Source organism: Lepisosteus platostomus, chromosome 8 (genome assembly GCF_059453375.1).
Source record: "Lepisosteus platostomus isolate fLepPlt1 chromosome 8, fLepPlt1.hap1, whole genome shotgun sequence".
NCBI classification, from domain to species: Eukaryota; Metazoa; Chordata; class Actinopteri; order Semionotiformes; family Lepisosteidae; genus Lepisosteus; species Lepisosteus platostomus.
Genome location: NC_142618.1, coordinates 14,715,319 through 14,742,994, shown reverse-complemented (window position 1 = coordinate 14,742,994; position 27,676 = coordinate 14,715,319). Strand labels below are relative to the sequence as shown.

Below are 27,676 nucleotides of genomic sequence, written 5' to 3'. Positions count from 1 at the left end.
TACTTACGTTTTGCTGGAATTAACTGTGGTGTTGAGATCTGCAGTACTGGTTACTGTAGCAGTGGCAAGAGTAGTGAAGATTGATGTGGATGAATTTGAAGAGGTGGGAGAAGAAGCTGGAGTGGAGATGATGCTTGTAGAATTTGTTGCAAGTGAAATAGTTGTGACAGCATTAGGTACTGTGTCAGTGACTTTTACAGGAATTGAAACAGGTATTACAGAAGAGGCTAGGGTTGTTTTTTGCGTCTGCACAGTGGTAGTAGAAGGAGTGGTTGTTGTAGTGATGGGAATAGTTGTGATTGTTGTGGGTGGGGTAGTTGTTTCACTTGTGGGGACAGGTGTGGTTTTTAATGGAAAAGTGGTAGTTTTGGTTGGTGGGGAAGTTGTTGATGGGGTGGTGGTTTCAGAGGTGCCTTCTGTTGGTACAGTTGTACTTGTGGTTGGTAATCTAGTTGTTGATATGGTGGTGGATTCAGGGGTGGATTTTGTTAGTACAGTTGTTGCTGTGGTGGTGGATTCAGGTGTGGTTGTTGTTGTAGTTGTGGTTGGTGAGCTAGTTACTGATGTAGTGGATACAGGTGTGGTTGTTGTCAGTACAATTGTAGTAGTAATTAGTGGGGTAGTTTTTGTGGTGGTGGATTCAGGTGTGGTTATTGTTGGTACAGTTGAATTTGTGGTTGGTGGGTTAGTTGTAGTTGTAAGGACAAGTGTGAATGTTGTTGGTATAGTTGGATTTGTTGAGGGAGATATTGTGATGGCGGAAGGTGTGATTGTTGTTGGCACAGTGGTACTTGCAGTTGGTGGAGTTGTTGTAGTGGTGGGGACAGTTGTAGTCGTGGTTCGTGGGGTAGATGTTGTTGTGGTGGTGGATTCAGGTGTGTTTCTTGCTGGAACAATTGTAGTTGTAGGTGGTAGGGTAGTTGTTGTAGAGGTAGACACAGGGATGGTTGTTGATGGTACAATTGTTGTTGATGAAGAACTTGTTCTGATGGGGACAGTTGTGGTTGTTTGTACAGTTGTACTTGTGGTTGCCTGGGTAGTGTTGATGGATACAAGTGTGGTTGTTGCTGGTACGGCTGTAGTTGTGGATGGTGGGGCACTTGTAGTTGTAGGGACAGGTGTGGTTGTTGTTGGGTTAGACGTTGTGGTGGACAGAGGTGTGGTTGTTGTTGGTTCAGTTGTAGCTGTAGTTGGTGGGTTAGATGTGGTGAAAAGAGATGTGGTTGTTGTTGATTCAGTTGTAGTTGTAGTTGGTGGATTAGTTGTTGTGGTGGGTAGAGGTGTGGCTGTTGTTGGTTCAGTTGTAGATGTAGTTGGTGGGGTTGTTGTGGTGGACAGAGGTGTGGTTGTTGGTTCACTTGTAGTTGTAGTTGGTGGGGTTGTTGTAGTGGTGGTGGACAAAGCTGTGTTTGATGTTGGTTCAGTTGTAGTAGGTAGGTTAGTTGTAGATGGTGGGTTAGTTGTTGTGGTGGATTCAGGTGTGGTTGTTGGTTCAGTTCTAGTTGTAGTTGGTGGGTTAGACAAAGTGGTCAAAGGTGTGGTTGCTGTTGGCTCAGTTGTAGATGTAGTTGGTGGGGTTGTTCTTATGGTGGTGGATTCAGCTGTGGTTCTTGGTTCAGTTGTAGTTGTAGTTGGTGGGGTCATTGTAGTGGTGGTGGATTCAGGTGTGGTTGTTGGTTCTGTTGTTGTAGTTGGTGGGGTCGTTGTAGTGGTGGTGGATTCAGGTGTGGTTGTTGGTTCAGTTGTATTTGTAGTTGGAGGGTTAAACGTTCTGGTTGTCAGAGGTGTGGTTGTTGTTGGCTCAGTTGTAGATGTAGTTGGTGAGGTTGTTGTAGTGGTGGTGGATTCAGGTGTGGTTGATGGTGTAGTTGTAGTTGCAGTTGGTGGGATAGTCGTTGTGGTGGTCAGAGGTGTGGTTGTTGTTGGTTCAGTTGTAGTTGTAGTTGGTGGGGTCATTGTAGTGGTGGTGGATTCAGGTGTGGTTGTTGGTCCAGTTGTAGTTGTAGTTGGTGGGGTCATTGTAGTGGTGGTGGATTCAGGTGTGGTTGTTGGTCCAGTTGTAGTTGTAGTTGGTGGGTTAGACATGGTGGGTAGAGGTGTGGTTGTTGGTACAGTTGAAGTTATAATTGGTGGGTTAGACATTGTGGTTGTCAGAGGTGTGGTTGTTGTTGGCTCAGTTGTAGATGTAGTTGGTGGGGTCGTTGTAGTGGTGGTGGATTCAGGCGTGGTTGATGGTTTAGTTGTATTTGTAGTTGGTGGGTTAGTCGTTGTGGTGGTCAGAGGTGTGGTTGTTGTTGGTGCAGTTGTAGTTGTAGTTGGTGGGGTCGTTGTAGTGGTGGTGGATTCAGGTGTGGTTGTTGGTTCAGTTGTAGTTGTAGTTGGTGGGGTCGTTGTAGTGGTGGTAGATTCAGGTGTGGTTGTTGGTTCAGTAGTAGTTGTAGTTGGTGAGGTCGTTGTAGTGGTGGTGGATTCAGGTGTGGCTGTCCGTTCAGTTGTAGTTGTAGTTGGTGGGGTGGTTGTAGTGGTGGTGGATTCAGGTGTTGTTGTTGGTTCAGTTGTAGTTGTAGTTGGTGGGTTAGACGTTGTGGTTGTCAGAGGCGTGGTTGTTGTTGGCTCAGTTGTAGATGTAGTTGGTGGGGTCGTTCTGGTGGTGGTGGATTCAGGTGTGGCTGTTGGTTCAGTTGTAGTTGTAGTTGGTTGGGACGTTGTAGTGGTGGTAGATTCAGGTGTGGTTGTTGGTTCAGTAGTAGTTGTAGTTGGTGGGGTCGTTGTTGTGGTGGTGGATTCAGGTGTGGTTGTTGGTTCTGTTGTTGTAGTTGGTGGGGTCGTTGTAGTGGTGATAGATTCAGGTGTGGTTGTTGGTTCAGTTGTAGTTGTAGATGGTGGGGTCGTTGTAGTGGTGGTGGATTCAGGTGTGGTTGTTGGTTCAGTTGTAGTTGTAGTTGGTGGGTTAAACGTGGTTGTCAGAGGTGTGGTTGTTGTTGGCTCAGTTGTAGATGTTTTTAGTGGGGTTGTTGTAGTGGTGGTGGATTCAGGTGTGGTTGATGGTTTAGATGTAGTTGTAGTTGGTGGGTTAGTCATTGAGGTGGTCAGAGGTGTGGTTGTTGGTTCAGTTGTAGTTGTAGTTAGTGGGTTAGATGTTGTGGCGGTCAAAGGTGTGGTCTTTGCTGGCTCAGTTGTAGTTGTAGTTGGTGTGGTCATTGTAGTGGTGGTGGATTCAGGTGTTGTTGTTGGTTCAGTTGTAGTTGTAGTTGGTGGGTTAGACGTTGTGGTTGTCAGAGGTGTGGTAGTTGTTGGCTCAGTTGTAGATGTAGTTGGTGGGGTTGTTGTAGTGGTGGTGGATTCAGGTGTGGTTGTTGGTTCTGTTGTTGTAGTTGGTGGGGTCGTTGTAGTGGTGATAGATTCAGGTGTGGTTGTTGGTTCAGTTGTAGTTGTAGATGGTGGGGTCGTTGTAGTGGTGGTGGATTCAGGTGTGGTTGTTGGTTCAGTTGTAGTTGTAGTTGGTGGGTTAAACGTGGTTGTCAGAGGTGTGGTTGTTGTTGGCTCAGTTGTAGATGTTTTTAGTGGGGTTGTTGTAGTGGTGGTGGATTCAGGTGTGGTTGATGGTTTAGATGTAGTTGTAGTTGGTGGGTTAGTCGTTGAGGTGGTCAGAGGTGTGGTTGTTGGTTCAGTTGTAGTTGTAGTTGGTGGGTTAGACGTTGTGGTTGTCAGAGGTGTGGTAGTTGTCGGCTCAGTTGTAGATGTAGTTGGTGGGGTCGTTGTAGTGGTGGTGGATTCAGGTGTGGTTGTTGGTTCAGTTGTAGTTGTAGTTGGTGGTTTAGACGTGGTTGTCAGAGGTGTGGTTGTTGTTGGCTCAGTTGTAGATGTAGTTGGTGGGGTTGTTGTAGAGGTGGTGGATTCAGGTGTGGTTGTTGGTTCAGTTGTAGTTGTAGTTGGTGGGATCGTTGTAGTGGTGGTGGATTCAGGTGTGGTTGTTGGTTCAGTTGTAGTTGTAGTTGGTGGGGTTGTTGTGGTGGTGGATAGAGGTGTGGTTGTTGTTGGTGCAGTTGTAGTTGTAGTTGGTGGGTTAGTCGTGGTGGGTAGAGATGTGGTTGTTGTTGGCTCAGTTGTAGTTGTAGTTGGTGGGGTCATTGTAGTGGTGGTGGATTCAAGTGTGGTTGTTGGTTCAGTTGTAGTTGTAGTTGGTGGAGTAGATGTGGTTGTCAGAGGTGTGGTAGTTGTTGGCTCAGTTGTAGATGTAGTTAGTGGGGTTGATGTAGTGGTGGTGGATTCAGGTGTGGTTGTTGGTTCAGTTGTAGTTGTAGTTGGTTGGGTCGATGTAGTGGTTGTTAGTTCAATTGTAGTTGTAGTTGGTGGGTTAGATGTTGTGGTTGTCAGAGGTGTGGATGATGTTGGCTCAGTTGTAGATGTAGTTGGTGGGGTTGTTGTAGTGGTGGTGGATTCAGGTGTGGTTGTTGGTTCAGTTGTCGATGTAGTTGGTGAGGTCCTTGTAGTGGTGGTGGATTCAGGTGTGGTTGTCGGTTCAGTTGTAGTTGTAGTTGGTGGGTTAGACGTGGTGGGTAGAGGTGTGGTTGTTGTTGGTTCAGTTGTAGTTGTAGTTGGTGGGGTCGTTGTAGTGGTGGTGGATTCAGATGTGGTTGTTTGTTGAGTTGTAGTTGTAGTTGGTGGGGTCGTTGTAGTGGTGGTGGATTCAGGTGTGGTTGTTGGTTCAGTTGTCGATGTAGTTGGTGAGGTCCTTGTAGTGGTGGTGGATTCAGGTGTGGTTGTCGGTTCAGTTGTAGTTGTAGTTGGTGGGCTAGACGTGGTGGGTAGAGGTGTGGTTGTTGTTGGTTCAGTTGTAGTTGTAGTTGGTGGGGTCGTTGTAGTGGTGGTGGATTCAGATGTGGTTGTTTGTCCAGTTGTAGTTGTAGGTGGTGGGTTAGACGTTGTGGTGGTCAGAGGTGTGGTTGTTGTTGGCTCAGTTGTAGATGTAGTTGTTGGGGTTGTTGTGGTGGTGGTGGATTCAGGTGTGGTTGTTGGTTCAGTTGTAGTTGTAGTTGTAGTTGTAGTTGGTGGGGTCATTGTAGTGGTTGTTGGTTCAGTTGTAGTTGTAGTTGGTGGGGTCGTTGTAGTGGTGGTGGATTCTGGTGTGGTTGTTGGTTCAGTTGTAGTTGTAGTTGGTGGAGTAGACGTTGTGGTGGGTAGAGGTGTGGTTGTTGTTAGTTCGGTTGTAGTTGTAGTTGGTGGGGTCGTTGTAGTGGTGGTGGATTCAGGTGTGGTTGTTGGTTCAGTTGTAGTTGTAGTTGGTGGAGTAGACGTTGTGGTGGGTAGAGGTGTGGTTGTTGTTGGCTCGGTTGTAGTTGTAGTTGGTGGGGTCGTTGTAGTGGTGGTGGATTCAGGTGTGGTTGTTGGTCCAGTTGTAGTTGTAGTTGGTGGAGTAGACGTTGTGGTGGGTAGAGGTGTGGTTGTTATTTCAGTTGTAGATGTAGTTGGTGGGGTCGTTGTAGTGGTGGTGGATTCTGGTGTGGTTGTTGGTTCAGTTGTAGTTGTAGTTGGTGGGGTCATTGTAGTGGTTGTTGGTTCGGTTGTAGTTGTAGTTGGTGGGGTCATTGTAGTGGTGGTGGATTTTGGTGTGGTTGTTGGTTCAGTTGTAGTTGTAGTTGGAGGGGTCGTTGTAGTGGTTGTTGGTTCAGTTGTAGTTGTAGTTGGTGGGGTCGTTGTAGTGGTGGTGGATTCTGGTGTGGTTGTTGGTTCAGTTGTAGTTGTAGTTGGTGGGTTAGACGTGGTTGTCAAAGGTGTGGTTGTTGTTGGCTCAGTTGTAATTGTAGTTGGTGGGGTCGTTGTAGTGGTGGTGGATTCAGGTGTGGTTGTTGGTTCAGTTGTAGTTGTAGTTGGTGGGTTAGTCGTTGTGGTCAGAGGTCTGGTTGTTGTTGGTTCAGTTGTAGTTGTAGTTGGTGGGGTCGTTGTGGTGGTGGATTCAGGTGTGGTTGTTGTTGGTTCAGTTGTAGTTGTAGATGGTGGGGTAGACGTGGTGGGTAGAGGTGTGGTTGTTGTTGGTTCAGTTGTAGTTGTAGTTGGTGGGGTCGTTGTAGTGGTTGTTTGTTCAGTTGTAGTTGTAGCTGGTGGGGTCGTTGTAGTGGTGGTGGATTCTGGTGTGGTTGTTGGTTCAGTTGTAGTTGTAGTTGGTGGGGTCGTTGTAGTGGTTGTTGGTTCAGTTGTAGTTGTAGTTGGTGGGGTCGTTGTAGTGGTGGTGGATTTTGGTGTGGTTGTTGGTTCAGTTGTAGTTGTAGTTGGTGGGGTCGTTGTAGTGGTTGTTGGTTCAGTTGTAGTAGTAGTTGGTGGGGTCGTTGTAGTGGTGGTGGATTCTGGTGTGGTTGTTGGTTCAGTTGTAGTTGTAGTTGGTGGGTTAGACGTGGTTTTCAGAGGTGTGGTTGTTGTTGGCTCAGTTGTAGTTGTAGTTGGTGGGGTCGTTGTAGTGGTGGTGGATTCAGGTGTGGTTGTTGGTTCAGTTGTAGTTGTAGTTGATGGGGTTGTTGTAGTGGTGGTGGATTCAGGTGTGGTTGATGGTTTAGTTGTAGTTGGTGGGGTCGTTGTGGTGGTGGTGGGTTCAGGTGTGGTTGTTCGTTCAGTTGTAGTTGTAGTTAGTGGGGTAGACGTTGTGGTGGGTAGAGGTGTGGTTGTTGTTGGCTCGGTTGTAGTTGTAGTTGGTAGGGTCGTTGTAGTGGTGGTGGATTCAGGTGTGGTTGTTGGTTCAGTTGTAGTTGTAGTTGGTGGTTTAGACGTTGTGGTTGTCAGAGGTGTGGTTGTTGTTGGCTCAGTTGTAGATGTAGTTGGTGGGGTTGTTGTAGAGGTGGTGGATTCAGGTGTGGTTGTTTGTTCAGTTGTAGTTGTAGTTGGTGGGGTCGTTGTAGTGGTGGTGGATTCAGGTGTGGTTGTTGGTTCAGTTGTAGTTGTAGTTGGTGGGTTAGTCGTTGTGGTCAGAGGTGTGGTTGTTGTTGGTTCAGTTGTAGTTGTAGTTGGTGGGGTCGTTGTGGTGGTGGATTCAGGTGTGGTTGTTGTTGGTTCAGTTGTAGTTGTAGATGGTGGGGTAGACGTGGTGGGTAGAGGTGTGGTTGTTGTTGGTTCAGTTGAAGTTGTAGTTGGTGGGGTCGTTGTAGTGGTTGTTGGTTCAGTTGTAGTTGTAGTTGGTGGGGTCGTTGTAGTGGTGGTGGATTCAGGTGTGGTTGTTGGTCCAGTTGTAGTTGTAGTTGGTGGAGTAGACGTTGTGGTGGGTAGAGGTGTGGTTGTTATTTCAGTTGTAGATGTAGTTGGTGGGGTTGTTGTAGAGGTGGTGGATTCAGGTGTGGTTGATGGTTTAGTTGTAGTTGGTGGGGTCGTTGTGGTGGTGGTGGGTTCAGGTGTGGTTGTTCGTTCAGTTGTAGTTGTAGTTAGTGGGGTAGACGTTGTGGTGGGTAGAGGTGTGGTTGTTGTTGGCTCGGTTGTAGTTGTAGTTGGTAGGGTCGTTGTAGTGGTGGTGGATTCAGGTGTGGTTGTTGGTTCAGTTGTAGTTGTAGTTGGTGGTTTAGACGTTGTGGTTGTCAGAGGTGTTGTTGTTGGCTCAGCTGTAGATGTAGTTAGTGGGGTTGTTGTAGTGGTGGTGGATTCAGGTGTGGTTGATGGTTTAGTTGTAGTTGGTGGGGTCGTTGTGGTGGTGGTGGGTTCAGGTGTGGTTGTTCGTTCAGTTGTAGTTGTAGTTGGTGGGGTCGTTGTAGTGGTGGTGGATTCAGGTGTGGTTGTTGGTTCAGTTGTAGTTGTAGTTGGTGGGTTAGTCGTTGTGGTCAGAGGTGTGGTTGTTGTTGGTTCAGTTGTAGTTGTAGTTGGTGGGGTCGTTGTGGTGGTGGATTCAGGTGTGGTTGTTGTTGGTTCAGTTGTAGTTGTAGATGGTGGGGTAGACGTGGTGGGTAGAGGTGTGGTTGTTGTTGGTTCAGTTGAAGTTGTAGTTGGTGGGGTCGTTGTAGTGGTTGTTGGTTCAGTTGTAGTTGTAGTTGGTGGGGTCGTTGTAGTGGTGGTGGATTCAGGTGTGGTTGTTGGTCCAGTTGTAGTTGTAGTTGGTGGAGTAGACGTTGTGGTGGGTAGAGGTGTGGTTGTTATTTCAGTTGTAGATGTAGTTGGTGGGGTTGTTGTAGAGGTGGTGGATTCAGGTGTGGTTGATGGTTTAGTTGTAGTTGGTGGGGTCGTTGTGGTGGTGGTGGGTTCAGGTGTGGTTGTTCGTTCAGTTGTAGTTGTAGTTAGTGGGGTAGACGTTGTGGTGGGTAGAGGTGTGGTTGTTGTTGGCTCGGTTGTAGTTGTAGTTGGTAGGGTCGTTGTAGTGGTGGTGGATTCAGGTGTGGTTGTTGGTTCAGTTGTAGTTGTAGTTGGTGGTTTAGACGTTGTGGTTGTCAGAGGTGTTGTTGTTGGCTCAGCTGTAGATGTAGTTAGTGGGGTTGTTGTAGTGGTGGTGGATTCAGGTGTGGTTGATGGTTTAGTTGTAGTTGGTGGGGTCGTTGTGGTGGTGGTGGGTTCAGGTGTGGTTGTTCGTTCAGTTGTAGTTGTAATTAGTGGGGTAGACGTTGTGGTGGGTAGAGGTGTGGTTGTTGTTGGCTCGGTTGTAGTTGTAGTTGGTAGGGTCGTTGTAGTGGTGGTGGATTCAGGTGTGGTTGTTGGTTCAGTTGTAGTTGTAGTTGGTGGTTTAGACGTTGTGGTTGTCAGAGGTGTGGTTGTTGTTGGCTCAGTTGTAGATGTAGTTGGTGGGGTTGTTGTAGAGGTGGTGGATTCAGGTGTGGTTGTTTGTTCAGTTGTAGTTGTAGTTGGTGGGATCGTTGTAGTGGTGGTGGATTGAGGTGTGGTTGTTGGTTCAGTTGTAGTTGTAGTTGGTGGGGTCGTTGTAGTGGTGGTGGATTCAGGTGTGGTTGTTGGTTCAGTTGTAGTTGTAGTTGGTGGGTTCGTCGTTGTGGTCAGAGGTGTGGTTGTTGTTGGTTCAGTTGTAGTTGTAGTTGGTGGGGTCGTTGTGGTGGTGGATTCAGGTGTGGTTGTTGTTGGTTCAGTTGTAGTTGTAGATGGTGGGGTAGACGTGGTGGGTAGAGGTGTGGTTGTTGTTGGTTCAGTTGAAGTTGTAGTTGGTGGGGTCGTTGTAGTGGTTGTTGGTTCAGTTGTAGTTGTAGTTGGTGGGGTCGTTGTAGTGATGGTGGATTCAGGTTTGGTTGTTGGTCCAGTTGTAGTTGTAGTTGGTGGAGTAGACGTTGTGGTGGGTAGAGGTGTGGTTGTTATTTCAGTTGTAGATGTAGTTGGTGGGGTTGTTGTAGAGGTGGTGGATTCAGGTGCGGTTGTTTGTTCAGTTGTAGTTGTAGCTGGTGGGGTCGTTGTAGTGGTGGTGGATTCTGGTGTGGTTGTTGGTTCAGTTGTAGTTGTAGTTGGTGGGGTCGTTGTAGTGGTGGTGGATTTTGGTGTGGTTGTTGGTTCAGTTGTAGTTGTAGTTGGTGGGGTCGTTGAAGTGGTTGTTGGTTCAGTTGTAGTTGTAGTTGGTGGGGTCGTTGTAGTGGTGGTGGATTCTGGTGTGGTTGTTGGTTCAGTTGTAGTTGTAGTTGGTGGGGTCGTTGTAGTGGTTGTTGGTTCAGTTGTAGTTGTAGTTGGTGGGGTCGTTGTAGTGGTGGTGGATTTTGGTGTGGTTGTTGGTTCAGTTGTAGTTGTAGTTGGTGGGGTCGTTGTAGTGGTTGTTGGTTCAGTTGTAGTTGTAGTTGGTGGGGTCGTTGTAGTGGTGGTGGATTCTGGTGTGGTTGTTGGTTCAGTTGTAGTTGTAGTTGGTGGGTTAGACGTGGTTTTCAGAGGTGTGGTTGTTGTTGGCTCAGTTGTAGTTGTAGTTGGTGGGGTCGTTGTAGTGGTGGTGGATTCAGGTGTGGTTGTTGGTTCAGTTGTAGTTGTAGTTGATGGGTTAGACGTTGTGGTTGTCAGAGGTGTTGTTGTTGGCTCAGCTGTAGATGTAGTTAGTGGGGTTGTTGTAGTAGTGGTGGATTCAGGTGTGGTTGATGGTTTAGTTGTAGTTGTAGTTGGTGGTTTAGACGTTGTGGTTGTCAGAGGTGTGGTTGTTGTTGGCTCAGTTGTAGATGTAGTTGGTGGGGTTGTTGTAGAGGTGGTGGATTCAGGTGTGGTTGTTTGTTCAGTTGTAGTTGTAGTTGGTGGGATCGTTGTAGTGGTGGTGGATTCAGGTGTGGTTGTTGGTTCAGTTGTAGTTGTAGTTGGTGGGGTCGTTGTAGTGGTGGTGGATTCAGGTGTGGTTGTTGGTTCAGTTGTAGTTGTAGTTGGTGGGTTAGACGTGGTTGTCAGAGGTGTGGTTGTTGTTGGCTCAGTTGTAGTTGTAGTTGGTGGGGTCATTGTAGTGGTGGTGGATTCAGGTGTGGTTGTTGGTTCAGTTGTAGTTGTAGTTGGTGGGTTAGTCGTTGTGGTCAGAGGTGTGGTTGTTGTTGGTTCAGTTGTAGTTGTAGTTGGTGGGGTCGTTGTGGTGGTGGATTCAGGTGTGGTTGTTGTTGGTTCAGTTGTAGTTGTAGATGGTGGGGTAGACGTGGTGGGTAGAGGTGTGGTTGTTGTTGGTTCAGTTGTAGTTGTAGTTGGTGGGGTCGTTGTAGTGGTTGTTGGTTCAGTTGTAGTTGTAGTTGGTGGGGTCGTTGTAGTGGTGGTGGATTTTGGTGTGGTTGTTGGTTCAGTTGTAGTTGTAGTTGGTGGGGTCGTTGTAGTGGTTGTTGGTTCAGTTGTAGTTGTAGTTGGTGGGGTCGTTGTAGTGGTGGTGGATTCTGGTGTGGCTGTTGGTTCAGTTGTAGTTGTAGTTGGTGGGTTAGACGTGGTTTTCAGAGGTGTGGTTGTTGTTGGCTCAGTTGTAGTTGTAGTTGGTGGGGTCGTTGTAGTGGTGGTGGATTCAGGTGTGGTTGTTGGTTCAGTTGTAGTTGTAGTTGGTGGGGTCGTTGTAGTGGTGGTGGATTCAGGTGTGGTTGTTGGTTCAGTTGTAGTTGTAGTTGATGGGTTAGACGTTGTGGTTGTCAGAGGTGTTGTTGTTGGCTCAGCTGTAGATGTAGTTAGTGGGGTTGTTGTAGTGGTGGTGGATTCAGGTGTGGTTGATGGTTTAGTTGTAGTTGTAGTTGGTGGTTTAGACGTTGTGGTTGTCAGAGGTGTGGTTGTTGTTGGCTCAGTTGTAGATGTAGTTGGTGGGGTTGTTGTAGAGGTGGTGGATTCAGGTGTGGTTGTTTGTTCAGTTGTAGTTGTAGTTGGTGGGATCGTTGTAGTGGTGGTGGATTCAGGTGTGGTTGTTGGTTCAGTTGTAGTTGTAGTTGGTGGGGTCGTTGTAGTGGTGGTGGATTCAGGTGTGGTTGTTGGTTCAGTTGTAGTTGTAGTTGGTGGGTTAGACGTGGTTGTCAGAGGTGTGGTTGTTGTTGGCTCAGTTGTAGTTGTAGTTAGTGGGGTCGTTGTAGTGGTGGTGGATTCAGGTGTGGTTGTTGGTTCAGTTGTAGTTGTAGTTGGTGGGTTAGTCGTTGTGGTCAGAGGTGTGGTTGTTGTTGGTTCAGTTGTAGTTGTAGTTGGTGGGGTCGTTGTGGTGGTGGATTCAGGTGTGGTTGTTGTTGGTTCAGTTGTAGTTGTAGATGGTGGGGTAGACGTGGTGGGTAGAGGAGTGGTTGTTGTTGGTTCAGTTGTAGTTGTAGTTGGTGGGGTCGTTGTGGTGGTGGATTCAGGTGTGGTTGTTGTTGGTTCAGTTGTAGTTGTAGTTGGTGGGGTCGTTGTAGTGGTTGTTGGTTCAGTTGTAGTTGTAGTTGGTGGGGTCGTTGTAGTGGTGGTGGATTCAGGTGTGGTTGTTGGTTCAGTTGTAGTTGTAGTTGGTGGGGTCGTTGTGGTGGTGGATTCAGGTGTGGTTGTTGTTGGTTCAGTTGTAGTTGTAGTTGGTGGGGTCGTTGTAGTGGTTGTTGGTTCAGTTGTAGTTGTAGTTGGTGGGGTCGTTGTAGTGGTGGTGGATTCAGGTGTGGTTGTTGGTCCAGTTGTAGTTGTAGTTGGTGGAGTAGACGTTGTGGTGGGTAGAGGTGTGGTTGTTATTTCAGTTGTAGTTGTAGTTGGTGGGGTTGTTGTAGTGGTGGTGGATTCAGGTGTGGTTGTTGGTCCAGTTGTAGTTGTAGTTGGTGGAGTAGACGTTGTGGTGGGTAGAGGTGTGGTTGTTATTTTAGTTGTAGATGTAGTTGGTGTGGTTGTTGTAGAGGTGGTGGATTCAGGTGCGGTTGTTTGTTCAGTTGTAGTTGTAGCTGGTGGGGTCGTTGTAGTGGTGGTGGATTCTGGTGTGGTTGTTGGTTCAGTTGTAGTTTTAGTTGGTGGGGTCGTTGTAGTGGTTGTTGGTTCAGTTGTAGTTGTAGTTGGTGGGGTCGTTGTAGTGGTGGTGGATTTTGGTGTGGTTGTTGGTTCAGTTGTAGTTGTAATTGGTGGGGTCATTGTAGTGGTTGTTGGTTCAGTTGTAGTTGTAGTTGGTGGGGTCGTTGTAGTGGTGGTGGATTCTGGTGTGGTTGTTGGTTCAGTTGTAGTTGTAGTTGGTGGGGTCGTTGTAGTGGTTGTTGGTTCAGTTGTAGTTGTAGTTGGTGGGGTCGTTGTAGTGGTGGTGGATTTTGGTGTGGTTGTTGGTTCAGTTGTAGTTGTAGTTGGTGGGGTCGTTGTAGTGGTTGTTGGTTCAGTTGTAGTTGTAGTTGGTGGGGTCGTTGTAGTGGTGGTGGATTCTGGTGTGGTTGTTGGTTCAGTTGTAGTTGTAGTTGGTGGGTTAGACGTGGTTTTCAGAGGTGTGGTTGTTGTTGGCTCAGTTGTAGTTGTAGTTGGTGGGGTCGTTGTAGTGGTGGTGGATTCAGGTGTGGTTGTTGGTTCAGTTGTAGTTGTAGTTGATGGGTTAGACGTTGTGGTTGTCAGAGGTGTTGTTGTTGGCTCAGCTGTAGATGTAGTTAGTGGGGTTGTTGTAGTGGTGGTGGATTCAGGTGTGGTTGATGGTTTAGTTGTAGTTGTAGTTGGTGGGTTAGTCGTTGTGGTCAGAGGTGTGGTTGTTGTTGGTTCAGTTGTAGTTGTAGTTCGTGGGGTCGTTGTGGTGGTGGTGGGTTCAGGTGTGGTTGTTCGTTCAGTTGTAGTTGTAGTTAGTGGGGTAGACGTTGTGGTGGGTAGAGGTGTGGTTGTTGTTGGCTCGGTTGTAGTTGTAGTTGGTGGGGTCGTTGTAGTGGTTGTTGGTTCAGTTGTAGTTGTAGTTGGTGGGGTCGTTGTAGTGGTGGTGGATTCTGGTGTGGTTGTTGGTTCAGTTGTAGTTGTAGTTGGTGGGTTAGACGTGGTTGTCAGAGGTGTGGTTGTTGTTGGCTCAGTTGTAGTTGTAGTTGGTGGGGTCGTTGTAGTGGTGGTGGATTCAGGTGTGGTTGTTGGTTCAGTTGTAGTTGTAGTTGATGGGTTAGACGTTGTGGTTGTCAGAGGTGATGTTGTTGGCTCAGCTGTAGATGTAGTTAGTGGGGTTGTTGTAGTGGTGGTGGATTCAGGTGTGGTTGATGGTTTAGTTGTAGTTGTAGTTGGTGGGTTAGTCGTTGTGGTCAGAGGTGTGGTTGTTGTTGGTTCAGTTGTAGTTGTAGTTGGTGGGGTCGTTGTGGTGGTGGTGGGTTCAGGTGTGGTTGTTCGTTCCGTTGTAGTTGTAGTTAGTGGGGTAGACGTTGTGGTGGGTAGAGGTGTGGTTGTTGTTGGCTCGGTTGTAGTTGTTGTTGGTGGGGTCGTTGTAGTGGTGGTGGATTCAGGTGTGGTTGTTGGTTCAGTTGTAGTTGTAGTTGGTGGTTTAGACGTTGTGGTTGTCAGAGGTGTGGTTGTTGTTGGCTCAGTTGTAGATGTAGTTGGTGGGGTTGTTCTAGAGGTGGTGGATTCAGGTGTGGTTGTTTGTTCAGTTGTAGTTGTAGTTGGTGGGATCGTTGTAGTGGTGGATTCAGGTGTGGTTGTTGGTTCAGTTGTAGTTGTAGTTGGTGGGGTCGTTGTAGTGGTGGTGGATTCAGGTGTGGTTGTTGGTTCAGTTGTAGTTGTAGTTGGTGGGTTAGACGTGGTTGTCAGAGGTGTGGTTGTTGTTGGCTCAGTTGTAGTTGTAGTTGGTGGGGTCGTTGTAGTGGTGGTGGATTCAGGTGTGGTTGTTGGTTCAGTTGTAGTTGTAGTTGGTGGGTTAGTCGTTGTGGTCAGAGGTGTGGTTGTTGTTGGTTCAGTTGTAGTTGTAGTTGGTGGGGTCGTTGTGGTGGTGGATTCAGGTGTGGTTGTTGTTGGTTCAGTTGTAGTTGTAGTTGGTGGGGTCGTTGTAGTTGTTGTTGGTTCAGTTGTAGTTGTAGTTGGTGGGGTCGTTGTAGTGGTGGTGGATTCAGGTGTGGTTGTTGGTCCAGTTGTAGTTGTAGTTGGTGGAGTAGACGTTGTGGTGGGTAGAGGTGTGGTTGTTATTTCAGTTGTAGTTGTAGTTGGTGGGGTTGTTGTAGTGGTGGTGGATTCAGGTGTGGTTGTTGGTCCAGTTGTAGTTGTAGTAGGTGGAGTAGACGTTGTGGTGGGTAGAGGTGTGGTTGTTATTTCAGTTGTAGATGTAGTTGGTGGGGTTGTTGTAGAGGTGGTGGATTCAGGTGCGGTTGTTGGTTCAGTTGTAGTTGTAGTTGGTGGGGTCGTTGTAGTGGTGGTGGATTCTGGTGTGGTTGTTGGTTCAGTTGTAGTTGTAGTTGGTGGGGTCGTTGTAGTGGTTGTTGGTTCAGTTGTAGTTGTACTTGGTGGGGTCGTTGTAGTGGTGGTGGATTTTGGTGTGGTTGTTGGTTCAGTTGTAGTTGTAGTTGGTGGGGTCGTTGTAGTGGTTGTTGGTTCAGTTGTAGTTGTAGTTGGTGGGGTCGTTGTAGTGGTTGTTGGTCCAGTTGTAGTTGTAGTTAGTGGGGTAGACGTTGTGGTGGGTAGAGGTGTGGTTGTTGTTGGCCCGGTTGTAGTTGTAGTTGGTGGGGTCGTTGTAGTGGTTGTTGGTTCAGTTGTAGTTGTAGTTGGTGGGGTCGTTGTAGTGGTGGTGGATTCTGGTGTGGTTGTTGGTTCAGTTGTAGTTGTAGTTGGTGGGTTAGACGTGGTTGTCAGAGGCGTGGTTGTTGTTGGCTCAGTTGTAGTTGTAGTTGGTGGGGTCGTTGTAGTGGTGGTGGATTCAGGTGTGGTTGTTGGTTCAGTTGTAGTTGTAGTTGATGGGTTAGACGTTGTGGTCAGAGGTGTGGTTGTTGTTGGTTCAGTTGTAGTTGTAGTTAGTGGGGTTGTTGAAGTGGTGGTGGATTCAGGTGTGGTTGATGGTTTAGTTGTAGTTGTAGTTGGTGGGTTAGTCGTTGTGGTCAGAGGTGTGGTTGTTGTTGGTTCAGTTGTAGTTGTAGTTGGTGGGGTCGTTGTGGTGGTGGTGGGTTCAGGTGTGGTTGTTCGTTCAGTTGTAGTTGTAGTTAGTGGGGTAGACGTTGTGGTGGGTAGAGGTGTGGTTGTTGTTGGCTCGGTTGTAGTTGTAGTTGGTGGGGTCGTTGTAGTGGTGGTGGATTCAGGTGTGGTTGTTGGTTCAGTTGTAGTTGTAGTTGGTGGGGTCGTTGTAGTGGTGGTGGATTCAGGTGTGGTTGTTGGTTCAGTTGTAGTTGTAGTTGGTGGGATCGTTGTAGTGGTGGTGGATTCAGGTGTGGTTGTTGGTTCAGTTGTAGTTGTAGTTGGTGGTTTAGACGTTGTGGTTGTCAGAAGTGTGGTTGTTGTTGGCTCAGTTGTAGATGTAGTTGGTGGGGTTGTTGTAGAGGTGGTGGATTCAGGTGTGGTTGTTTGTTCAGTTGTAGTTGTAGTTGGTGGGATCGTTGTAGTGGTGGTGGATTCAGGTGTGGTTGTTGGTTCAGTTGTAGTTGTAGTTGGTGGGGTCGTTGTAGTGGTGGTGGATTCAGGTGTGGTTGTTGGTCCAGTTGTAGTTGTAGTTGGTGGAGTAGATGTTGTGGTGGATTCAGGTGTGGTTGTTTGTTCAGTTGTAGTTGTAGCTGGTGGGGTCGTTGTAGTGGTTGTTGGTTCAGTTGTAGTTGTAGTTGGTGGGGTCGTTGTAGTGGTGGTGGATTCTGGTGTGGTTGTTATTTCAGTTGTAGTTGTAGTTGGTGGGGTCGTTGTAGTGGTGGTTGATTCAGGTGTGGTTGTTGGTTCAGGTGTAGTTGTAGTTTGTGGGGTCGTTGTAGTGGTGGTGGATTCAGTTGTGGTTGTTGTTTCTAGTGTAGTTGTTGTTGGTGGGTTAGACGTGGTGGGTAGAGATGTGGTTGTTGTTGGCTCAGTTGTAGTTGTAGTTGGTGGGGTCATTGTAGTGGTTGTTGGTTCAGTTGTAGTTGTAGTTGGTGGGTTAGATGTGGTTGTCAGAGGTGTGGTTGTTGTTGGCTCAGTTGTAGATGTAGTTGGTGGGGTTGTTGTAGTGGTGGTGGATTCAGGTGTGGTTGTTGGTTCAGTTGTAGTTGTAGTTGGTGGGGTCGTTGTAGTGGTGGTGGATTCAGGTGTGGTTGATGGTTTAGTTGTAGTTGTAGTTGGTGGGTTAGTCGTTGTGGTCAGAGGTGTGGTTGTTGTTGGTTCAGTTGTAGTTGTAGTTGGTGGGGTCGTTGTGGTGGTGGTGGGTTCAGGTGTGGTTGTTCGTTCAGTTGTAGTTGTAGTTAGTGGGGTAGACGTTGTGGTGGGTAGAGGTGTGGTTGTTGTTGGCTCGGTTGTATTTGTAGTTGGTGGGGTCGTTGTAGTGGTGGTGGATTCAGGTGTGGTTGTTGGTTCAGTTGTAGTTGTAGTTGGTGGGGTCGTTGTAGTGGTGGTGGATTCAGGTGTGGTTGTTGGTTCAGTTGTAGTTGTAGTTGGTGGGGTCGTTGTAGTGGTGGTGGAATCAGGTGTGGTTGTTGGTTCAGGTATAGTTGTAGTTGGTGGGGTTGTTGTGGTGGTGGATAGAGGTGTGGTTGTTGTTGGTGCAGTTGTAGTTGTAGTTGGTGGGTTAGTCGTGGTGGTGGGTAGAGGTGTGGTTGTTGTTGGCTCAGTTGTAGTTGTAGTTGCTAAGGTCGTTGTAGTGGTGGTGGATTCAGGTTTTGTTGTTAGTTCAGGTTTAGTTGTAGTTGGTGGGGTTGTTGTAGTGGTGGTGGATAGAGGTGTGGTTGTTGTTGGTGCAGTTGTAGTTGTAGTTGGTGGGTTAGACGTGGTGGGTAGAGATGTGGTTGTTGTTGGCTCAGTTGTAGTTGTAGTTGGTGGTGTCGTTGTAGTGGTGGTTGATTCAGGTGTGGTTGTTGGTTCAGGTGTAGTTGTAGTTTGTGGGGTCGTTGTAGTGGTGGTGGATTCAGTTGTGGTTGTTGTTTCTAGTGTAGTTGTTGGTGGGTTAGACGTGGTGGGTAGAGGTGTGGTTGTCGTTGGCTCAGTTGTAGTTGGTGAGGTCTTTGTAGTGGTGGTGGATTCAGGTGTGGTTGTTTGTTCAGTTGTAGTTGGTGGGTTAGATGTTGTGGTGGGTAGAGGTGTGGTTGTTGTTGGCACAGTTGTAGTTGTAGTTGGTGGGGTCGTTGTAGTGGTGGTGGATTCAAGCGTGGTTGTTGGGTCAGGTGTAGTTGTAGTTGGTGGGGTTGTTGTAGTGGTGGTGGATAGAGGCATGGTTGTTGTTGGTGCAGTTGTAGTTGTAGTTGGTGGGTTAGTCGTGGTAGTCAGAGGTGTGGTTGTTGTTGGTGCGCTTGTAGTTGTAGTTGGTGGGTTTGTCGTGGTGGTCAGAGGTGTGGTTGTTGTTGGTTCAGTTGTAGCTGTAGGTCGTGGGGTTGTTGTGGTGGACAGAGATGTGGTTGTTGTTGATTCAGTTGTAGTTGGTGGATTAGTTGTTGTGGTGGGTAGAGGTGTGGTTGTTGTTGGTTCAATTGTAGTTGTAGTTGGTGGGGTCGTTGTAGTGGTGGTGGATAGAGGTGTGGTTGTTGTTGATTCAGTTGTAGTTGGTGTGTTAGTTGTTGTTGTAGGTATTGTAGTAGTGGTTGTTGGGGACATTGTTGATGAAGTGGTGGATTCAGGGGTGGATTCAGTTGTAGTTATGGTAGGTGGGAGAATTGTAGAGGTAGAGACAGGAGTGGTTGTTGTTGGTAGAGTTGTAGTTGATGGAGAAGGTGTTGTTGTAATGGGGGCAGGTGTGGCTGTGGTCGGTGGTGTAGCTGTTGTGGTGGTGGATTCAGGTGTAGTTGGTTCCATTGTGCTTTCTGTTGCAGACTCATTTGTCTGTTGAGATATTGTCCTGAATTGGAAGAAAAACAGATCATCTGTGATTTTTCATGTTTTTACATTGTATTGCATTGTGGCCGTTTGAATGTCTGGAGACAGAGCATGATTATCTAGAATTTTTAACAATAATCAAACTATAATGTAAAACAAAGTAGCAACATACATCAATATGCAAACATTGTTTGCTTTGTATATACAAAATACTCCCCATATGATTACTTTTGAACAGTGTAGTAAAGATCTTGAATTGTATTTTCAATTGTGAATTTTCACAGTATAAGATATAAATGAGAGGAGGTAATGTTCTAAGTTGTAGCACACTATACATTGTCTCGTTAGTATGGATTGTCTATGCCCTCTTCATCTCTTGAACTTAGATGTGACATGTGAAACACAATGTTGTCCCAAGGCATTGTGCCTTACTAGAATAGATGCTGACCAAATCACACCACACAGAGGAACCTCAGGAACAAAGCTGTTGACTTACGTTGTGTTTGCACCCTCAGTCCCAGTGATCTGCCAGCAGACACAGGCTGCAGGAAAGAAGATAAAGGACAAATACAGAGTACCTGACAGGCAAGAGTTTCATTACCTTCTACAACAATATTACAGCCCTACAATAATTGTTGATGTCAAAGGGTTGATGTCTCCTGTACATAATGAGGATCATTTCTGTGTTTACAAGACTAGAGGAGTGCCTTTCAAAACCAAGAATATTGAGAGTGATATACATATAGTCAAAAAATTGGTACATACCAACTAGGAGAAACAGGCCTGTTGCTTCCCTTGGTTTCATTCTCCAACTTCTTGCAGAAGGTGCTCACCTTCTGATTGGAAACAAGGAGAGAATGTGGGGTCAGCATGCACTTACCTGGACATTGCACACATGGACACTTTCCTGAAGTTTAGCAAATTCACTCAAGTGCTCTTCATTATACGCTCATCTGAGTATGAACAGAGTGGGCAGTAGAGTTGAGTTTATTCATTGAGGGGATGAAGGACTACAAACACGGGGAAAAGAAAACACCTGCAAGGCTAAAACCCTGAGAATATTACCCAAAATACTGCATTTCTTTTTCCTTGCATGTCGGGATGATTTTATTCTGGTGATATTTCCCCTCATGCATTTTCTCAGTAACATTCAGCTAGGTTTTGACTGCCCCCTGTTGATGTCTCTTCCCTGTCATTGTTTTTCTGGCTAAGTGACTTGACAGACCAGGCACTTGTTCGTCAGTAACACTCCTAGCCCTGAGTTTGATCTGTCACTGGTATAGAGCAGGTCAGGAAGCCTCACAATTTAAGTGGAACATTACACCTGCACAATATTACAAAATAGGTGTTCAACGAAATGAGAAAAGAAATAATTGCCAAATAATGCATTTAAGAAATGAACAACTGGAGATGGGGTTGGATGTTTCCACACACTGAGCTGGAAATAATTGTGACAATGTCTGAACAAAGAGTTCAAATAAGACTTTTTGGATCGTGAGGCCATGAGAGACTCAAGCACATCTTTGATCTTGGAGGGAGACTACATGACACACTCACTCTAAAAAAGCTTTAGTGTTGGAAATAATTTGAATGAATTCCCATACGCATTCAGGCATTGATTGATCTCCGCTGTACTGAATTACATAAATACAAAAAAGTACAAGTAATCATGAAAGCTCATTATGCTGCATTTGGACATAAAGATACCAGAGCTACAAAGCTACTGACAAGGTATACAAACATTAGCTATGATATCATAAAAACAATACAGAAGAAAAAAAGTTAAATAGTTGTCAACTGAATAAACTCCACTCTCTTGAAATGTATTAATGCAATGAGGAGGGTGTGCTGTTCAGACAGCTTGTGAACAGACACAAATACAACAATTTGTTCAGTATTTAGGAAATCCCAGTATTTTTGCCTATTGTTTTATGATTGAATTGTGTTAGACCCACACTGAAAGTATGGTATCACACATTTTCAGAAACGCAGTAACATTAAAATTATTTATGACATTAAACCTTGATTATTTTTCTCTAACGAGTTTCTTATTTTCTTGAGGTCCTAATCATGTTGCACAAATATGTCAAGCTTATATACAGCATTAATAAGCCTGTTAGTGTATTAAACTCGAAAACAACCGTGACTGTAATCTTGAGTCAAGAGGCTTCAATACTGAACAGAATAGCTTCTTACAATTGCTTCAGGTTTAGCACCAGTAAATATTTTTAATTGCTGACATTACCATACGGTGAGCCATTCAACCGGAAATCAAGCGTAATTTATGTCTTAACTGTGTCTGATCAATAAACAATTATAGGCATCAATTAGGAAGATGCATAACTCTGCTATGATATTACAATGATGAAAACATAAAATACGCCTATTAATTGAAATATTAATAAGGATATAGCAAAATATTGTGCAGCTCCTGCAGTGTCTCGTTACGTATCAGTTTACTCTGTAAGCTTTTAAGGTAAAGTAATAGCTATACCAGTGATAAGTAGTTCCCTAGAAAACAGTGGACACAGAAACGTTCAGCTACTGTATATACAGTACGATAACGCAAATCGTTTAACTTAATAGCGCAGAAAGCATTTAAGTAGATCTAAAACTTCCACCGTGTGTTCATTATACAGTACATTATTCAGCGCCAGTAAACCGCTGCGCATTTCGGGAAGCGTTTAGGATTGAGCTGGAAAAAGACGAGGCCAAGCCAGTAAAGGCTGATGAAATTTGGAGATAGGTCACCTTACCCTATTTGTAGGAAACAGTAATGACGGTAACACGGAGTAAAGAAAGTATCATGTTTTACGCCCGACTTAGGGTCAGAAGGTGCACGGAGAACTGTGTTCAGCCGTTAAGTTTTTACCGCCTGCGTGGTTACCCTGCGCCAGAACCGCGCGCCTTGTCTAATGGTAATGGTACACAGTTATTAAAACTGGACTGAATTCTGAGCCGGAATTACATCCATAGAGTCCGACAAAGTGAATATCTGAATGCAAATAAACAAACTTGCGATATAATCAATCTTTTTTTAAATCTGAATGTTGTCTTCATCAGTTAAACGAAATACTAGGAATGCTAAATACTGTATGCTTGTCACAGTTGTGGTGAAAAATAGAAGTTTTGCTCATGTCTTTGACAAACAGTATACTCATTTCAGTGTGCCTTACAGTAGTCCTTAATGAAACATACAATACTGTACCTTTTCAGCTCAATAAAATCGTTTGGTCATCAAAACACTAATGAGAGTACGCCGTTCTGTCCAACGTGCTCATTTTGTTGTTTGTTGTTCTGAGAGCTATAGTATTAGCGTTGTCATTAGAGTAAAGGGAAATTGGCCTGAATTGTTGATACTGCTAGTAAAATATTGGACAGTTGCATTATAATGCAGTTTTAAAGAAAGCTGAACTTCACATTTGACGACTCTTCCCACCTTCTTCATTCCCATTTTCAACCAATACCTTCTGAGAGGCGTACAGTATGCCTTTGACCAAGAAAATTAGATACAAGAAAACCTTCTCCCCTAATGTTGTCCCCTAATATTGAACGCAATAAAGTGACTTTTCACTGCATGGAGCTACAATCAGATTAGTGTAATGGTAGCTTGATATGGACAGAAAGATCTGTGTAAACTGTGCGTTCTGTTGCATGTCTATGACCGTTGTTTGCTTTTACTCATGTGTATTGTACTGTATGTCGAGTGTTTTTTGTTTGTAGTTACAGTATGTATGGTGATACAAAAAAAAACACATTTTCACCGTTTTGGATGGATAATAAAGTTATATCTTATCTTATTACCACCACCTTACAGAACGAAATCTTAAAAACTCCTGAGGGAAGAGGGGCAATTTAGGACAGCCGATCAACCCTGCCCTGCATATGCTTACTGTTTACTGTGTGGGAATACAGAGGAGCTCCCGGGAGAACGACCTAAAATACAGGGAGAACATGCGAAGCCCACAGGACGGTCAGCCTGAGCTAGAATCAAACACAGGACCTTGGAGCCATGAGCTCTGCTTCAAGCACCTTATCATTGACAGCGTCTTTCCAATCGCATTTGTTTTCCACTATCAGAGGGTCCTCCATTCTTACTTTCCGCTTTCGAAGTTAAAATAAATGTAAGAAAAAGCTACCAGATTCCTTAGATTTGGGGGTTCTCGATTTCCTGTTGTATTATCTCGTTCGTGAACTATCGAAAAATGCGAAGATCCAAGGAATGAAACTACTTTTTTTTAATGTGCGTGATGTTTGTCCTCTCTTGTCTGCTTTCTGAAAGTCTTACGTGGGCTCTAACAAGTTCAACTAGTTAGGCTGCTGCCAAGTCTAGGCAGATTACTGTATGAATCAACCGCGAGTTGGCAAAAAAAAAGAGTACCTTCTATGAAAAGCTGAAAAAAGGCAACAAAGCATACTGTAGGTGAGGCGTTTAAAAGGTGTGAGTCGGCGGGAGCTTGCGAATTACACCATCCGGCGAATATCCCGTGAGCTCCTGGCTCTGCTAGCGGTTTGCAGAGTGGCTGTCACTCGGCGTACAGTGTGAATGTTTATGGGGCTCACAGCCCACAGTGTTATCGGCTATCCCTGTTGCTTTTATATCGATACCTTAAGAACAGGTAACGCGAATTCTTGCGCCCATCTCCCCTGTATGAGGGGTGACACCTCTTTATACAGCAATGAACTTCTGCTGGCTGTGGCGAAGCAGGAGTCGCCGTGTAATGAACATAGGAAATGTACAGTAAGTACTGGATTGTAACTATCCCAAGCTAATGTACGGTTTCTATCCCTGAGCAACAGCATCCTGGCTAGTAATAATAGCCCGTCTTTATCAAAGCTAGTTAGGCTTCTGCCAAGTCTGAACAGAAAAGCAAGCACTTCGTGGAGGACAGCCAGGCTGCAATTTTCTGAATTCGATTTTAAAAAGTGTGTTCAGAATGTTCTGAAAAAAAAAACGCTATTTACTAATAAAAACAATTATCTGAACCTCAGTAAACGCCCAAAAGGCGATGCCAAGAAGCAATAACAAACACAGGGGTACCGACGGCACAGTCTGTCAGACGTTTTTCAGCCAAGGCAAATCACCGGTATCACTGCTTTGCTTGTTGTTTCATGTTTTACAGAAATTTGCTGATTTTCTATACCTTTTGGTGTTTTACACCTTTTTTAGATTGTGGCTGTCAGCGTAACACGACTGAAATCCCATCGATTAAAAAGAGTTCTCCTTAAACTAGAAACTCGGAACTAGAAACAAAAAATCTCTCACAGTCATTTCATTAATGCTTTTTAATTCCTTCTTATATGCACCATCTGTAACGTCTGAAACTTGCAACTGTACTGTCCCTGTAAAAGGGAAAAAGCGCCTTTCAGCTCAGCACTGCGGCAAAGCCGTGAGAATAAGAGTCAAACATTTTATAAAGAACAACGCTCACAGATACACAAGTGAATTCAACTGAATATACACAGACAATTATGAGTCTAGAACACACAAGTTACAAATACATATTCTTTAGTGTCGAACCAGGAATACTGCGAGGGGACCCGATCCAAGTAATTAAAATCTGACAATGTCAAACCATCTGATTCCTAGAAAATCATCAGTGCAACACAAATCGGAGGACTTAAGTGGACACTTTGTGGAAGCGAATTTAAGATTGACAACAGGAGGAATTTCTTTACACAAAGGGTTGTGGGAGTGTGGAACAGCCCTGAAATTGAAGCAGATACCCTGGTTTACTTCAAGAAACAGTTAATTCGATCAATTAGTTACAAATTGAAAGCGAGTTAGCATCACGACTGTAGCGCTGTTATTCTTTGGCTCATTATCTTGTTTCGTTATCTACAGTACATGCTTCTGATTCCAATATAATCTTAAAAAAATAAGCACACATCTCGGGGATTAACTAACCAAATACATGAATATTAACTAATCCATTAATACCATACTGCTACCATCTCAAAACTTTTAAATATCATCGAGTTAGTCAACGCAACAACTACAAAACACAAAGTTCTGTGGAGTTATTTATTGTGTACAAAATCACCGCAGAAAAAAAGCAAATCAACTTCACAAAAGCAAATCATCTCTTACCTTGTTCTGTCTGTCGTCTTGTTTTGGCACACCTAAAGTGCTGCTGTGAACTGTCTTTCAATACGCTGGATACCTGTTCGTTTGTATCCCTTAACTCGATCAATATCTACACGTCGCACAGATTAACGGACTGAGCTGTTCTGGAAAAGGTCGGGCAGTAGGTGCAATTATAAGTGGAATGGTGACGTCAAACAACGTACGTTGCCATTAGCTGATGGCGTCATTGCATACTGTAATTCCTTACAGTCTACATTGCTAAATATTATAGTGAAAAGCCTGAATTTTAGGAAAAGGTTTTGATGCACACCAAAGTTTGTAGATGAGGCAAAAAAACAAACGATTTAAAACCCGAACAGGCGTTTTACTGTTTATGCTGAAATATATCTTGTTTAACCTTTGAAAATTCTAAATGTATACATGTATATTTATTTATTTGTTTTCAGACACAAGTTCTCGCGTGCTAAAAAAGAACTGGAGAACAGAAGAGATGTATTCGAATGAGCAATCAGGGGGTTATTCCGTACGTTTTAATTATATCTCGGAATGGCTACATTAATTACTATTTATTTAATCTTTTTAAATATTATAATTATTATACAGTAGATTATGTTATTAAAGACTTAACACCATCCCTCATCTGGTGACACTTCTGGAAAAGAGGTAGGCTTATGGATTTTCTTGCCCTTTAAACTTCTAAATCTGTAAATGAGGGAGTTTAGCATTTTGCTGTTAAAGGTACGTTTTAATGCTGCTTGTTTTATAATATAATTAGATGTGTTTTTGAAAACACCTGCTATTTGTATATCCTTGTATCTTTATATAGCCTTGCCCAAGGCGTTTGTGTTTTGTACAGCCAAGACAATGTCAAATTCTTCAAAGAACATACCCGTCATTCAATGTACGGTTCTTTCAGGTTATTGTTGTTTGTGTACTTTTAAATGACATATCCGCCTTACAAGTACATTAGCCATTCTCTCCCTCTGTTAGAATTACAGGTTTAGCTACAGGTGCCCTTTAATATGAATATCTCTGGCTACTCCACACATCACATTCATTCATTGGCCATTTTCTGACCTCTTTATCCAGTCCAGGGTAACAGGGGAAGCTGGACCCTACCGTATGCCGTGAAAGGCGAGATACCAGGATAGATTGGAAAGGACCCCAGTCCATTGCTGTGCCGACAGACAAACACAAGCAGACCGATATTCCAACACACCAAATAACCTACCTGTTGGTTGGAAACCTGAGCACCTGGAGGCAACCTATGCAAACCCAAAAAGAACATACAAACTCCACACAGATAGCTCACCAGGAATTGAGCCCAGGGCCTCAGAGCTGATAGGCAGCAATGCTCATCCTCATTCATCCATCCATTTTCTTACTTCTTTATCCAATACAAGGTTGCGGGGGAGCCGGAGCCTAACCTGGTAAGCAGCAAGTGCATGCATTCAGTACTAATTAAATGCATCAAAATGTTTAGAACAGTGGTGTTCAAATTTGTTCATATCACCATTTGTGGGAGCAGCCTGGTTATTCTTTGAGGTCTCCCATCATGATCCTGCCTTGCTTAGCTTCTGAGATGTGACCTGATAAGAAACACTGCTGAATATACTTGCAACTTTTCAGCTGGGTGACAGAGGACAAAAAATGAGTAGCTGGAATCGTATTTCCACAGGCCAGCTAAGACGAGCTTCTAGAGCAGAAGGGCAAAGGCGTTCAAAGGTTGTGGGTTTGAACCCCACCAGAGTTCTTGCTGTTTTTTACCCAAGAGATTGTGGCAGTATGGATCAAGTAAGAAGATTACAAATGAAAGGAGGCCATTTGGTCCACCTGTCTCATTGGGTAGTTAATAGTTAATTGATCCCGGGATCTAATGACAGAAACCAGGGTAAGCTCCAAGACAATGGCTGGACAGCTAGTCCTTTGCTCCCACCACTCTTTGCGTAAAAAAAGTGGCTCCTGTTCTTGGTTTTAAATGCACTTCCTAACAGTTTCTACTTCTGCCCCCTGGTTCATGTTTCACTCTTCCTCCTGAAGAAATCATCCGGTTCGACATAGTCAGATCACAAGCTGGAATGTTGTTGAAGCCAATGACCTCATTGCCTTTCACGACTGACTCAAAGAATGTGACCACATTTCGGACAGAATCATATTAAGGAAAGGTGTCATTTTTCAAAGAATCCTGAAAGTCAAGAAGAAGACTTCAGAAGAAGTGATAAGAATAAGTAATCACAAGGGTTTCAACAGAAGCTACAGTATGAACATCAGGAAGAATCTGCCACAAAATATTTGCAGTGTCTAAACTGGAATTATAGGAGAAATGAGAGTTGAACATTCCCAATTGCATTCAGTTGTGAATTCAGTGAATTCAACAATTCAGTGTGTTGCTGCTTAACACTGAGCACCAATCCGCAATACATGTAAATCTCTCTAGCAAGTAATATTTTGTCCATATGTATTTTTTACTCAAATGTTTAACACCCAATGGAGATATAAGGAGTATATGTTGTCTTACAGTACACAAAATAAAATACTGTGTACTCAAATATGCAAAGCAAATATGCAGCAGGCCAAGAAAGAATAAATCTTAGATGGGGAGATTATGCTTTATCAGTGGTAGATGATTTCACTGAGAATGTATTTTGGACATTTCTGGCATTCTTCCAGCACTCTAGAAAAAGGGATCGAAACCTATCAATGTCATCTTATATTTATATATATAATATGCCTAAATTCACCTCCAACGATGGTAAGAAATGCAAAGACCAATTTCATGAGAATGGCTGTGAAAATGGTCTGTGAAACTGTGTTTCAATACGGAAAACATCACAGAAGATGTGCAGTATGTTCCTGTCGCCTCCATGTTGGTGGTGTCAATTCCTCCTGTGACAGAAAGCTCTGTTGGGCACCCTGCCAAGCCCCCTCTGAATGTTCCAGATGCTGTCATCCAGAAGGCTACAACTGTTGACAGAAGTAAATGTTAGCTGGAAATCTGGATAGGTTCACAGATAGGTTAATATTGGATGGGTGCCCATGCACGCATCAGCCCTACACCAAAATCTGGGTGTCACACTTGATTCGCTCTTGTCTTTTGAGTCCCACACGAAAAATTCCATGAAGACCTCTTTTTCACCTTAGAAATGTTGCCATCATTAGGCCTTTTCTGTCAATGTCCTTTGCTGAGGGCCTCATTCTTACATTTATAATATCAAGGCTTGATTTGTGGAACTCTTTGCACTATGGGCTCTCAAACAGTCTTCTTGGTAAGGTGCAATACGTTCAAAACTCTGCAGCTAGACTACTGACTCACACCAGACCCTGGCACCATATCGCTCTTACACTTAAGTCTCTACACTGGCTGCC

At 44.8% G+C, this 27,676-nt stretch overlaps 1 protein-coding gene across 1 annotated transcript in view; it reads right to left on the bottom strand.

Moving 5' to 3' along the window:
* omc2 (omcin 2) overlaps positions 1-24,442 on the bottom strand; it is a 28,221-nt gene extending 3,779 nt beyond the window's left edge. The window contains exons 1-4 of the mRNA XM_088644399.1: positions 24,314-24,442; positions 18,988-19,058; positions 18,719-18,764; positions 8-18,244 (exon numbers count right to left, since the gene is read on the bottom strand). Of these exons, the coding sequence (XP_088500525.1) occupies positions 8-18,244; positions 18,719-18,764; positions 18,988-19,027 (18,323 nt within the window). The 5' untranslated portion in view covers positions 19,028-19,058; positions 24,314-24,442. The remainder of the gene's footprint in view (positions 1-7; positions 18,245-18,718; positions 18,765-18,987; positions 19,059-24,313) is intronic.
* Positions 24,443-27,676: the final 3,234 nt, after the last annotated feature.